Genomic DNA, 12,873 nt, shown 5'->3' with positions numbered 1-12,873 from the left:
TGCCGCCGACCCGGTGGGAGGGGGGGACGCCAAATCCTACACAGCTGAGTTAACAGCCGCCTCCGAACAGAACCAACAGAAGTCATGTCAGAGCGATTTCACTGCTGGAGTTCATCGTTTGCTAAACATCATTCTTAAATCTAAAAATAATGGGAAAAAATGAGCAACCTTCATGTTTTTATTGTCTCACACGAGTGAAATTCTTTCCATCAAATACATCCCATTACAGTACAGATGAAAGTGAAATTAAATAATTTGGCCAAGCAAAACTACTGCAAAGATATCGTTATCTCTTATGTAAAATTACACAATTCCAAAATAAGTACAGTCTTTCTTAAAAAGTGTAACTGACTGTGTTTAATGGCACAAACCTGTCAGATAACATGAGAGTACAGGCATGACAATAGCATTATTTACTCTCACCACATCATCCTTTGTGGCCATGACACCATTCGCACTGACACACTTCCTCTTGCATTGTTCCAATAAATAAGAGGTACACTGGTAAACAATAAACACACAGTATGAGTATGATCCAAGTGTATTAACCCCAACAGTATCACAGTTGCAAAATAGAAAGCTTTTCAGCCATTCTGCATATATTAAATGTTTTTTAAATATCATTTAGTAAGAAAAAATATGCTCCCATCTCCAAAAACAACCCCCCTTTAGAAAATTCATTCCGTCTCAGTGTTGGATATCAGTGCTGTCCCTGCCCGTGCTCATGGCTGGGGCGTGTAGCGCAGGTACTTCTTGCCGGAGGGCAGCTCTTTGGTGTAGACGCCGGTTGGGAACAGAGAGGCAGCCTCCTCCTCGGACATGCTGGGAGGGACCATCACACACTCTCCAGGCTGAAAAGAAACAAGGTTATTCTACATGGGAGCAAGTCTATTCACGTCTCTATGCTGAATGACCGTCGCCAACATGTGACATACCTTCCAGTCGGCGGGTGTGGCCACTCGTTTCCGAGCCGTGAGCTGGAGTGAGTCCACCACTCGCAAAATCTCATCGAAGTTGCGTCCGGTGGTTGCCGGGTAGAGGAGCGACAGTTTGAGCCTTTTGTCAGGGCCGATGATGAACACCTGAACACACACAGGCAGACAGAGAGGTGCAGTCTGAGAGGGCTAATAGTCGCTCTCTGTGGGCATGAGAGTAGATCAGATATTAAGTCCCTAAAATAAGAGCATTAGATTTTGACTGTGAAGACTTACACAGCGGGCAGTGAGCGGCATGCCATCATTGTCCTTCTCATCAGGGTCCAGCATGCCCAGAGCCACTGCCAGCTCCCGTTTACAGTCGGCTATGATGGGAAAGGGCAGCGAGGAGGTAGAGTCCTCACAGTTGTATGCCAGGATGTCCTGTTAGAACAGATACACAAGCCCAGAGTCAGCAAGGTGTCTGTATCAATTCAGAAGAAGTCAAATCAATTACAGAAGTCAACATTTCTCATATAACAAATATTTACACCCACTGAGCCTAATAACCCTTACATTAAACCATTTACACTTATCTGTTGGCAACATGTAGATTTACCATACCTCTCTCCAATGACCATATTATTACATAAAACCTACCACTGCATGGGACCACAAAGAAAATGGGTGAGATCTGCAGTTTACTAATTTGAACTTGCCTAACAACCCACAACTGTGAGCTTTTCTTTAACTGTAACTGCTTCCATAATTTCATCTGACCATCTTATCCAGTTTTCCACTTAAAGGTGCAATATGTAGGAATCAGACACCTATCAAATTCATGCTCAAGGCAAATACAGGGCAGCACATCACCAGAGTGACTGCTAACAGCAGCTAAGTGTAGCTGCTGTTAGTTGGTTAGCTCAGTTAGCCGTGCAGCTCGCAGTCAGGACTGGGTGTTTACAGCGCATGCAAAGGACTAAGGGCTAACTGGTTAGCATGATGACTTCAGTGGATAGCTGTGTAATACAAAAGGCCCACAACTGTTCATTCTTTATATTCTGCTGATAGTTGTGGTTGATTTTAGCATGTTTTCTACAAAAATTCGGACACATTTCACCTTTAAACTGCGCCTGTGTGTGTGAAATGGTTGTAATATTTCACATTCAGTATTTTCTGGCTGCCAGCTTTCCCTTGAAGCGATGGAAAGGTGTTCCATGTTAAAAAAACAAAGGCATTTTAAGACATCTAGGTCCAGATGTGGTGTCGTAAAAACAGATGCTGTCACACCTTGGTCCAGGCGTGGTGATCCTCCAGGCAGTCGACGGACAGGGCGATCAGTTTGACGCCGCGCTTACTGAACTCTGAACTGAGCCTGGCAGCTCGACCCAGCTCTGTGGTGCACACCGGGGTGAAGTCTCTGGGGTGGGAGAACAGGATTCCCCACCTGCAGTGAAAAGAGAGATTTGGACTCAGTTTCCTCTTAATATTGTGGTTACAGTACTGCTGCGCAAACAGGATGACACTGAACCTGCAGCCTGCTTGACATCAAAGTGACAGGATGTGACCTGTGTGTCACAGACATGACAACAGGAGGGGATTTATTTAATGGGGTCAGCAATGTGATTGTGCTCCGTCAACATGGAGGTTTTTAGGTCTGACCTCTGGCCTGCTTTAACAAAAGTTCATTTCTGTCTGATGGAGAGCTTTTAAACAGCCATATCTATGAAACCTAACCTAATTAGCAAAGTAGGTGTCCATTTGTCCACCACATTATAGATGACATTATTAATGACATATGCAGATATGGGCCCCAGTGGCCCCTGTTACAGGTTAAAAGGTTTAGATGGCAGATAGTCAAAGGTGTAAAGCAGAAGTCAGAAAGCAGGAACTGGACGCACTTCTCTCTCCCTCTCTCTCCCTCTCTCTCTCTCTCTCTCTCTATGTGTGTGTGTGTGTGTGTGATCTGAATTGTCGATACATCCATAAATCAATAATCAAAAGTAATAATAATAACCACAGTTTGTTCAAGAAGTCTACTTACGAATCTCCGAGGAATTCGTGGAGTTTAATGTCGCCGGTGGTGCTCTCCGCCTCGAAATCAGGAAATACATCTCCGAGCAGCAGTCCGGGCATATTCAGTGTGGCCGTGGAGGTGTTGCGTCTGTTCAGCAGCTGTGAGGAGAGAGGAAAGAGAGAAGAGAGGAGGCGGAAACTTCAGTGTGAACAGGCTGCTGCATTTGCATACTGTGGCGGTATATAATGGACCAGTTCAGCTCGAGTGTTGACGCGCAATCGTCCCCAGATTTCCAAAATGACCAATTTACGCACGGAAGATTGAGACATTTTAATCAAAGTGCAACACTTCTTCGCTGGATTATCAAGCCATGTAAGCATTAAGATTGACTACAGCTACAGAAACAAGTACACCATTGATGTAAAAGTCATTCTAGTTTAATTATAAGTTAATGGGGAAGGAAAATGGAGCCACGTGACCAGAGCAGTCCAGTTCTGTACTGGTGACATCTTAACCCCAGTATCCGGACTCTCCAGTCTGCAGGATGTTTTTCGAAGGAGCGCAGCAGGATTAAAGTGTTTACAGGCCACAGGTGGTCCATAAAGAAAGGGCGGGGAGATTACTGAGGACACTCGAGACACACGAAAATGTCCTCACCAGCGTCCAGACGGAATAGTTGCCGTGGAGTGGCGTGTGGAAGCCGGGCATCGTCTGAGTGCCATGCCCGCCGCCGGGCCTCCAGCTGCTCTTACTTCGCCCCCGGTGCGCAAAGTGAAGCCTTCACCGTCAGTCTGAGCCAGCCGATATTCACCATAACGCTGCGCTTCCTGCTGGCCATAGATCTGTGGCTGTCCAAGCGGCTCGGGGTGTGCGCCTGTGAGGAGTCTCCATGGGGCAGCATACGGCCCCTGGTGCGGCTGGTGGAGTTCTCCGGGCACGTCATCCCGTGGCTCATCGGCACCGTGTACACTCTGGTCCGGGGAGAGAGTGTGGAGGAGCAGGAGATCATGCTGAATCTGACCCTGGGTGAGACAATGTGTGGTATTCAGATTATCAAGAATGACTTCAGTAATGTTATAAATGTAAGTGTTGGCTTTGATTCCTGCAATCAAATTATAATTTCATTTGATGCTTTATTCAGTTAACAACTGCAACCCATGATCAACAGATGTGGTGCACTGTGTAGTTTCGGGGAAGCAATTTTAATTGCCTAATTAAGCTAAATAAACAAACTCTGTTTCCATGACTGAGTAAACAAACTGACCTTAAAGAACAACACAAGTTCATACTGTGTTACTTTGTTTGTATGTGGCGGACCCTGCCACCTTTCTAGCTTCAAACAGTGTTCTCGGACCTCTGAGAACAGCTTGTTTATTCACTTATGGAAAAAAAATTAACATTTCTTAGTTTGTATTAGTACCTCATTAAAATTCACAGCAAAATTCTGAGTTTGAATTTCTCCTCCAAAACTACATAATGCCCCTTTAATATTCACATTTTGGCTATAACAAAATCTCTCTTCAAAAACAAAAACAATCTTTTTTGTGAATCTTTCCTGAACGCATCACTCTTATATGAAATATATCAAATTCAATGAAAGACAAAAAAATAAAAATAAAAAAATAATGTCAACCTGCTTAATCATTCACGCACCTTTATATTTATCACGGGTGAACCCGATGCGTTATTGCGCACCTTCGTGCCAGCTCCACAGTGAAGCCTTTGGCAGCGCATACATCTAAGTGCGCCTTTGTGGAGCTGCATAATGTTAACGGCTCCGAAATAGCACAACACAAAGCCGCATCAGTCCACCCGAGTGTCAAATAATAGTAGAGCTACAGGCTGTTTGTGCGTCCCCGTGACCGAGCGGGAAACAGTCACCGCTCAGCAGCAGCAGCCATGGAAAGTTTTCTCCTTTGAGCCCAGCTGATGGCATCTATGGCTGAAGCTTTATTTGCACGTGCAGATTATATTTGCTGACGGACAGCTCTGAGATCAAGTCCTGTGCTGTTTTACTGTAGTGTGCAGTGGCGGAATACCACAGCTATTTTTGGCACTGGATGGCCTATAGGATGAAAGTGTGGAAATAATGGGGCCATAGTCAAACCGAGGAAATAACGAGGTGAAGGGTCTCATTTGATTTAATGTGATGTCATAAGAAAACTTTTTATGCATTCGTCGTTCTATTCTTGTTCAAAGTCAAATCTAAAGGGTTCAGAAATAACTTAAAGGATAAGTTATTATCTGTCATCATCTACTCACCACCATGTAGATAGTAAGTCAGGTGAAACTTCGTAGTCCACAACACGTCTGGAGCTTCACAGGAAAACAGAGCTGCAGCATTCTGCGAAACAACTGAAGTAGATGGGGACTTGTTTTAAATATGTAAAGAAAAAAACACAAGTGGCTTCATAGAAGCTGTCTGCTGTAATCTAAGTCTCCGGAGCCCCGGGATCCCAAATTAATTCAAAAAGATGTTATTTACACCCTTTGTGAAGCTCAAATATTCACTGAAGCAAGTCCCCATCTACTTCAGTCATTAAGGAGAAAGCTGCAGCGCGGTTTTGCTGTGAAGCTCCAGAAATGTACTGAACTACAAAACTTCACACGGCTTTCCATCGTCGTGAGGGTGAGAAGATAATGACTACATTTTCATTTTTGGGTGAACTGTTCCTTTAAAGGTCCTTAAGACAACCTTTATAAATACATTGCAACCAATGGCATTAATGGTCAACAAAGAATTTACTGATGCTTTACGGGTCAGTTACAAGCTGTTAATAAGAGCAATTTTTGGGGTTGCCAGTTTGTGAAATTATCCTGCTTTGCTAAAGGTGCTTTCTTTTCCAGCATTTCTAACTACATTATTACCAAATAGAAAGGAGATCTTCCAGTTACTGGCTCATAACTGATCTATAAAGCATAGGTGATGTATTAATCATCAGTAAAGCCAGTAGTTTCCAAAGGGTGCCTGGTTAGAAAGTTGTATGCTGAGTCATGGATAAGTAAATCAGAGGGACATAACTGCTCATTTCCTACAATCCATTACAGTAAAAACAGTTTGCTGTGAGGGGAAATGTTTAACTAGATAAAGTGAGCCCTCACTGTTTGAGGATATGATAATGCGGCTTGTGATGCAAACTGACACCTCTGCTGTCCTCTCTGCTCCTCACAGCTCTGTTGTTGGACCTGCTGCTGGTCAGACTGGTGAAGACTCTGGTCCGACGTCGCATGCCCACCCAGAACCGCTCTGACATCCTCTCCAACTTCTTCGTGGAGCGCTACTCCTTCCCCTCGGGCCACGCCACACGGGCGGCCATGTGCGCCCGCTTCCTTCTTGCCCAGCTGGTGGACACGGCCTCCATGCGGGTCCTGGTGGTGGGCTGGGCTGCCTTGGTGAGCCTGTCCCGGCTGCTGCTCGCCAGGCACTATGTGACAGATGTGGGCTTTGGTCTGGCTATGGGTTACTGCCAGTACAGTCTCGTGGAGAGGTTGTGGGTGACCTGGGACTGCCTGCAGGACCTACTGCTCATGCGACTGAGAGAGAGACTCAGCATGGTTTATAGTGGACTCTGGATGGCAGATTGGAAACTTTAGGTTTGGTCGAACTGTGTGTGTGTGTTGGGGGGGAAATGTGTAGCATGAGTGTGTGTTATTCAGAAATTCCCTGCTGTTATTAAAGTGTAACTTCTTTGTTTTTGGATTATATCAAAGTTACTTCAGTATGCTTTTATTTTTGTTTATCTTTTTCTGTTCTTATTAGGGATGCACGATATATATCAGACCGATAAATTAGTGGCCAGATAATAGAAAATTTACACTTTTGGTTATCGGCAGATAATAAAATTATAGCCAATAAATAGAACTGATAATACAAAGCCAAATGACTTAGCAAATGCAGCACTTACACACAGTACAGTATGTGGCGGTATGCACCTTGCCACACATGTTGGCGCTGGAGTGGGTATTGGTTTGAGTTTAACGCAATAAATGTCATTAGAGCTATGAATAATAAATCGTCCATCTTTGTCCGCTACATCTTATCCTTTTTACCCTCTGGGGTGCATAAACTACAGGTTATGAACTTATTTTAATTACAAAAATGTGAAGTTATTATCGTTGATCAGTATCGGCTTTGAGAAGCAGGTAATTATCAGTTATCGGTATTGGCTGAAAAAAATCCATATCGTGCATCCCTAGTTCTTATGTGTTTATTTATTTTTATGTTCTCTCTTTAAAGAATGAAGGAAGTGTGGAAACAGAAGGCTCGGATAGTCACTGACGGGTTGTAGCTTTCACATGCAGCTTGTTTGCACAACGGTGTCGACGTGCATGGACTTAATTGACAATCCTGAAACAGAAGCTGAATTTCATTAGCACCTTTTTAATAAAAAAGCCAATTAAACTTAACTGTGTACCATGTGCAGATGTAGTTTTGTATCCTACTGAGACAGTGACTGAGTTTGTGGCTGGATATGAAAGTTTTATCTACTGTGTGAAAGTCACACAGACACACTGCTTCCTGGTAAAGTAAGAACTTTAATGTCAGCATGTGGTGGCACAATGTCGCCTAAGGGGCATGTGGTTTTTAAATGAGCTGAAACAACCCACAGTGGGTTCACTGTATCTGTGTGAACAGTGGTGGGGGGGAGTCAACTCACATTCCCCCAAGTTTCCATCAGCTGCTGCTGCTGAGTCTCCTGACTGTCATTATAATACATCCCATCTCCTCTTACAGTGTTTTTAACTGTGCTGCCAACCACCGTCTTTAACATACCACAGCAAATCCCAAACTAAACTATGCAGATGTTTTTTTTTTTTTTTTGTGGTTTCTGCTGTTAAACTGATAAACCAGCGAGCAGACTAGGCCTTTTGCCAGTGCTTGACTAAAGTAGAATAAACTGTGTGATTACTGCATGTGCGAACAGTCGTCCACAGAGGGCAGTGTGCAACAAGAATATGGCGGCTTGTCACAGCATGGACGGTTCAGGAGTTTTACACTAATATGGAGAGTCTGGTCAGGACACAGAGACTCGACATGTGTTTATACTGACAACTAAGGTATACCGTATATAGGCACAAACTGCTCACAGTACTTAAATCTTATCCATCTGTCAGACACAATACAGGGAAGTTTGCATGTGTGTTTGGTGTCAACTACAACCTCAGATGGCAAAAACTGAAGTAACAACTTCAGCAGTTAACTTCCTTTAATTAACAGGGGGTGAGTGTCACTGTGTTGTTAATATGGGGTACCAGTGAAATACATTCTGTTGACTATAGTGTATTTACAGTGTTGAAGGGGTTTACAAGGGGCAGCTTATAAGAAACAGTCATGACCTTGGCTGATGATGATATGATGGAGGTAGAAGTACATCTGAGTTCTGAGTTTGAATTTGACAAGTGGCTTATTCTTACGTATTGCACCTTTAAGCCCTAATCTCTTCTCCTCCCTACTTACATAAAGGCAGGCTTTGCAGTTGGGTAAGTGTTTCATTGATGCCCCATATAATAGCAGCACCTTAATTTGCGTCTTACCGAAGCCTCCCATCAACAATATGCTAGCTTGATTGCTAGCTAACATTCAACAAGGCTCTCTATCTGCAGCTAAAATTAGCAAAGGCTAATTAACTAACCACCAGTAACAGTCATTTACATAAGGGGCTCATTTAACACAGACTTTACCATGACATTAACACAACCACATAACAGTTTACAGAACAGTCCATTTATGTACCATGTATGTACTTATTCATACATACAGTAGGTGGCGTCGCTCTGAAGAGGTCCTGTCACAATGTCCGACTGCTACATGACAGAGGGGATTTCTCCCGCCACATTTTGTTGCTATAGTGATTAACTGGTGATTTTTTGCGCTGCTAATAACATGGTGCAGCCTACAAATTACGTTCGGTTGAAACTGTTTCTCATTTTATTTTAGAAAATTGGTTAAAGTTTAACATGATAGGTACGTGTACTGGATTTTAGGAGCCAAGATGGAGGAGCACATGTTTTGATGCTGGGGCCTGTGAATGAATCTGAATATGAAGCTACTGTAAGTGAGCTGAGTGCCTCTTCACACACACATTGGCTTAAGTTTTGGCATATTTTGATGAAAATGTCAGCTCAGTGACTGGCTTGGTCTGTGATAGGCCACACCTGGTCTTCAGTTTAATGGCTTACTATATTTTTAGTCTGGTATTGTTAGAGACAGTTGCTATATTTGGTGCCCTCATGCAGCCAATTGAGTAAATGTACTGAAGAACCCTTCACGATACACACAAAGTAGACATGTCATACTTATTATTTAATATATTCATCATACGACAAGCATACAAGAGAACGCTCGCTGCATGAAGATAGGATATACTATACACTATACTATACTTTACTTACACATGTTCAATGTTTCTGTTTGTACAGTTACCATCAGAGGGGTGTACACAAATGTTGGGATTGTTATAAAGCTTTAATTGCAATGTCCAAAATGTCCAGTTTTATCAGATAGCCTAGTTTTTGGGGTAATTATATTCTACATTTAATTAATTCATGGCTCAAACTAAGTAAATAAAAAAGCATTATGGAGAATCGTGGAGAAAAAATTATGTATTTTGTTAAAAATTAAATCAACTTAAACAAATACCAGAATAATGCCTGTGTGTGCCTCTATACAGTGTGCCTTGATACACTTTCCATAAATAACAGGCAGCACTACATTTCTGCTCATCATTACAAAGACAAAGATGTGACTTTGTTATTATTGCCAAAAAATTATAATACAAACAAGAAGAAGCAGGTGCGTCACTTTATACATGTTTTATTGAGAACTTAAATAACATGAGCATCTTGTGACAGAAAACAAAAATATTTCACAATTCTAAATTTAACTGCTTAAAAATACAAATTACAAATATTTGCTCATCAAGTATATCAAAATAAAATACAAAATACTGGTATGAGAAAATGTATTTAATCAAAATGCCAGAAATGTGTAATTTATTTAATACAAGGAGACATTCTATATAAAATGATCTTATTACAATTTAGCCATTTATTACTTTCAATGGTCAACTGCTACAGTTTATTATTAAGTTTGTCATTCAAGTAACTCTGTGTTCATCTGTTCCTTTTTAATGTCGCCTGCTCTGATTTTACATCGAACGTAGATCATGTCAGTGTTTAAAACAGTTTTCTGATGGAAAAACATATTTAAAATATCATTATTGATTTCCTAAACCATGATTTCTGTCTGTACTGATGACTGAGATCATCAGTGTCTCTACATGAATCTGCTCTCTGAATATATGTCTGTTGCCATTATAGATCTTATTTACAATAGGAATAGAAAAAATAGATTTTAATGATGCAAAAATACATAGATGAGCTCAGTACAATGCAAATGATTACATGTTTCATCTCATTGCACCAGCACAGCTCTATAAACTACAGTTTCTCTCTGTCTGTGTCTCTTTAACTGCTGCCATGTCCGGCCCGGCCCAGTCTGATGTCATAGGTGACCATGTGGAAGTTGTCCCAGGAGTACAGCTTCCTCTGGGCGTGGTTGTAGTCCACCATGCTGTTGTAACGGTACTTGTTCTTGAATGGCACGGCGACAGCCCGCCCCACGCCGGTGGCCGTGTCGAACTCATAGTTGACAGTGGTGTTGGGCGCGGTGTAGCTGGCCACTGTGTACAGACGTCCGCACACCATGAAAGCATTTGCCACTGTGTTCTTCCTGATGTTGGTCTCCCAGCTCTTCATCACTTTCAGGCTCTCGGGGTCCAGCTGGGAGATCACGATTGCGCCCTTGGCCTTGCTTGTGCTGTAGATAGCCCACAGGCCCTGCTCGTCCGCCGCCAGGTCGATGTCAGTGTAGCCGCCCCAGGAGTAAGGGTGTTGGCCGTGGTAGCCGGCGTGAGGCAAGTCACGGCGTGAGGCCAGGCTCTCTGATGCCAGGTCGTAACGGATCAGGGTACGGCTGCGTTTGCGCTGGTAGTAGAGGGAGCCGCGGTACATGGTGGCCCCTGTGCTCTCCACAGGCTCTGGCAGGACTAGGACTTTCATGGGGAAGCCTTTGGCAAACTGATCCATGTCTTCATACGCAAAGAGCTGACGGACATCTTTACCTACTGTGTCGATACGCCACACTGTCTTGTTGGTGTTATAAGGGGCCTGGGGCTCGGGATCCTGCAGCCACACCCCGTACTTCCCTGTGATACTGTCAGCCTTCCTGTGCACCACAGGATCTCCCACTGACTGAATCTCTCCACAGCCTGGAGAGGAAAATGAAGAGATTTAAACTTCATGGTATCTGTCCAATAAGAGCAGCTACATCAGCATCACTAAAACCCAAACTTTACCTGTGAAGTTGTGATTCCCTTCAGGAATGAGGTGGGACGCTGGGACCTCTGTAACCTCAGCCTTCATCTCCTGGTACGCACCATTCCCCAAATCATATGCAGGGTCTTTGAGAGAGAACACAAAGAAAACAACGATTTATGGATATACTACTAGTAAACTAGACACAGACAACATCAAAGTCTAAGTGTCTCATTTATGTGCACAGCAGGTTTCTTCTATAACCCTGCTATTGCGCTCCTGAAAATGATCACACACACATAAACAGACGTGCATGAGTGACAAAGCCGTAAAAGACGAGTCTGTGTTGTAAATTCCTATCCCCTTACTCAACCTGGGACAGCTAACTGCAACCTGACCTGTTGTCCCAGGACACTTTTACACAGCAAACATTTACAGAAAAATATCTTTATTTTCCTGTCACTTTCCCCAGAAGAGTACTTGTTGAACGCCCAAACACATTTTTAGTAGTTGAGATTTGTGTGTGTTTTCCTTCTCACTGATCTACATACCACTGGCAGGTCTATTTTCACGCTGCGTTCCCCCCGAGGTGTGCGTCTGCTTGCAGGGTCTCTGCCTGAGGCTCTCTGCCTCCTGACTCAGCTCGTCCAGCCTCCTCTGCAGCTCCAGCACCTGCCTGTTCAGACTCTCCTTGTCCTGCTGTAGCTGGTTTTTCTCCCCTGTAACCTGTGTGTAAGCCTCCTGGAGAGCCTCTTCACCGTTAGCTCCGATGCCAGCCCCGGCTCCTCCGTCCTCTCCTGCTATGAGCCTGCTGACCAAAGCCTCCAGCAGAGTTAGTCGGGACAAGACTCCATCCATCTCTGGATTTGTGCTGCTTCCAGTGCAGCTGGACTCCTCTGGACTGGCCACGGTGAAGGTGTAGTGGCAGCGCCCGGCTTGGTCATTGGCGCGGCGTAGAGAGGCTTGGGCCTGGATTTGGCTGGGCAGAGTCAAGCAGGAGAGACACAAGAAAAACACCTGGAGCCACATGTTAGAATCGATTCTGGTTGGTGAAAATCTGCAGGGATGCAACTGTTTATCTTCTGCTCAGTAGAGTGTCTCCACCTGATTTTTATTCTTTTTCTCTTTCTTTAGCTGGTGTCTTCTCACCCAAGTGTCCCTGGTCAGTGCAGGTCAGTTTCTGAATCCCAGCGATGCTGAGAGTAGGATATTTATACAGTTTACTGTCGGAGAGTGGGAGGGGACGAGGAGAGTGACAGGGAGGGAAATATCCAGAGGGTGTGCAGAGTGTGTGTAGAGGTCCATGTGTGTCTTCCTCTTGGTGAGGTGAGCTGAAAGCGACAAACAATGTGGAAATCACACAGCATCAGTGGAAAAGTACACAATCTGATGTTTGTTTTTTCCTGTAGAAAATTCTTTCAGTGCGTCCCAGCGGTAGGTATGTCTCTGCAGGTTGTTTTGACTGTACAGCATCTCTTTATGTGTCTACTGGCTGTGCTGTTTACTTCCTCCGTAACTCATAGTTTTACTATTAAACCACCATGTGATTAACCGTAATCTCAGTTTATGACCTGGGTACGGGGTGAAATTTAGGCTCGGGAGTGAGGGTGCAGGAATCTTGGAATC

At 43.8% G+C, this 12,873-nt stretch overlaps 2 protein-coding genes across 4 annotated transcripts; both read right to left on the bottom strand.

Moving 5' to 3' along the window:
• Nucleotides 1–202: 202 nt before the first annotated feature.
• LOC311266270 (peroxiredoxin-6-like) lies at nucleotides 203–8,741 on the bottom strand. 3 transcript variants are annotated; one of them, XM_084368558.1, is made up of 7 exons: nucleotides 8,691–8,741; nucleotides 3,743–3,953; nucleotides 2,959–3,089; nucleotides 2,205–2,361; nucleotides 1,212–1,358; nucleotides 936–1,082; nucleotides 203–872 (listed from the first exon to the last, which is right to left on the bottom strand). In XM_084368558.1, the coding sequence occupies exons 2-7, from the start codon at nucleotides 3,938–3,940 to the stop codon at nucleotides 723–725; spliced, it is 930 nt and encodes a 309-aa protein (XP_084224684.1). In that variant the 5' UTR covers nucleotides 3,941–3,953; nucleotides 8,691–8,741; the 3' UTR covers nucleotides 203–722. The 3 variants fall into 3 exon arrangements, with proteins under 3 accessions (XP_084224684.1, XP_084224685.1, XP_084224686.1); XM_084368559.1 differs by having other exon boundaries at nucleotides 203–851; XM_084368560.1 differs by lacking the exons at nucleotides 3,743–3,953; nucleotides 8,691–8,741 and adding an exon at nucleotides 3,589–3,728.
• Nucleotides 8,742–9,735: 994 nt separating this feature from the next.
• On the bottom strand, nucleotides 9,736–12,411 carry LOC311266413 (myocilin-like). The gene is made up of 3 exons (XM_084368766.1): nucleotides 11,799–12,411; nucleotides 11,289–11,393; nucleotides 9,736–11,201 (listed from the first exon to the last, which is right to left on the bottom strand). Exons 1-3 carry the CDS (start codon nucleotides 12,274–12,276, stop codon nucleotides 10,399–10,401), a joined length of 1,386 nt encoding a protein of 461 aa, XP_084224892.1. The 5' UTR covers nucleotides 12,277–12,411; the 3' UTR covers nucleotides 9,736–10,398.
• Nucleotides 12,412–12,873: the final 462 nt, after the last annotated feature.

This window comes from Pagrus pagrus (assembly GCF_965226575.1).
Source record: "Pagrus pagrus genome assembly, chromosome: 12".
NCBI classification, from domain to species: domain Eukaryota; kingdom Metazoa; phylum Chordata; class Actinopteri; order Spariformes; family Sparidae; genus Pagrus; species Pagrus pagrus.
Note: the sequence above shows the minus strand (reverse complement) of the source record. Positions and strands in the feature narration are given on the sequence as shown.

Coding starts and splice junctions, on each gene's coding strand:
- LOC311266270 (XM_084368558.1), bottom strand. CDS start 3,940: ATGATCTCCTGCTCCTCCACACTCTCTCCCCGGACCAGAGTGTACACG. Junction 2,362..2,958: donor CACGAATTCCTCGGAGATTC/GTAAGTAGACTT, acceptor TTTTCACTGCAG/GTGGGGAATCCTGTTCTCCC. Junction 1,083..1,211: donor TGCCGCTCACTGCCCGCTGT/GTAAGTCTTCAC, acceptor GTGTGTGTTCAG/GTGTTCATCATCGGCCCTGA.
- LOC311266413 (XM_084368766.1), bottom strand. CDS start 12,276: ATGTGGCTCCAGGTGTTTTTCTTGTGTCTCTCCTGCTTGACTCTGCCC. Junction 11,394..11,798: donor TGAAAATAGACCTGCCAGTG/GTATGTAGATCA, acceptor TCTCTCTCAAAG/ACCCTGCATATGATTTGGGG. Junction 11,202..11,288: donor AGGGAATCACAACTTCACAG/GTAAAGTTTGGG, acceptor TTTCCTCTCCAG/GCTGTGGAGAGATTCAGTCA.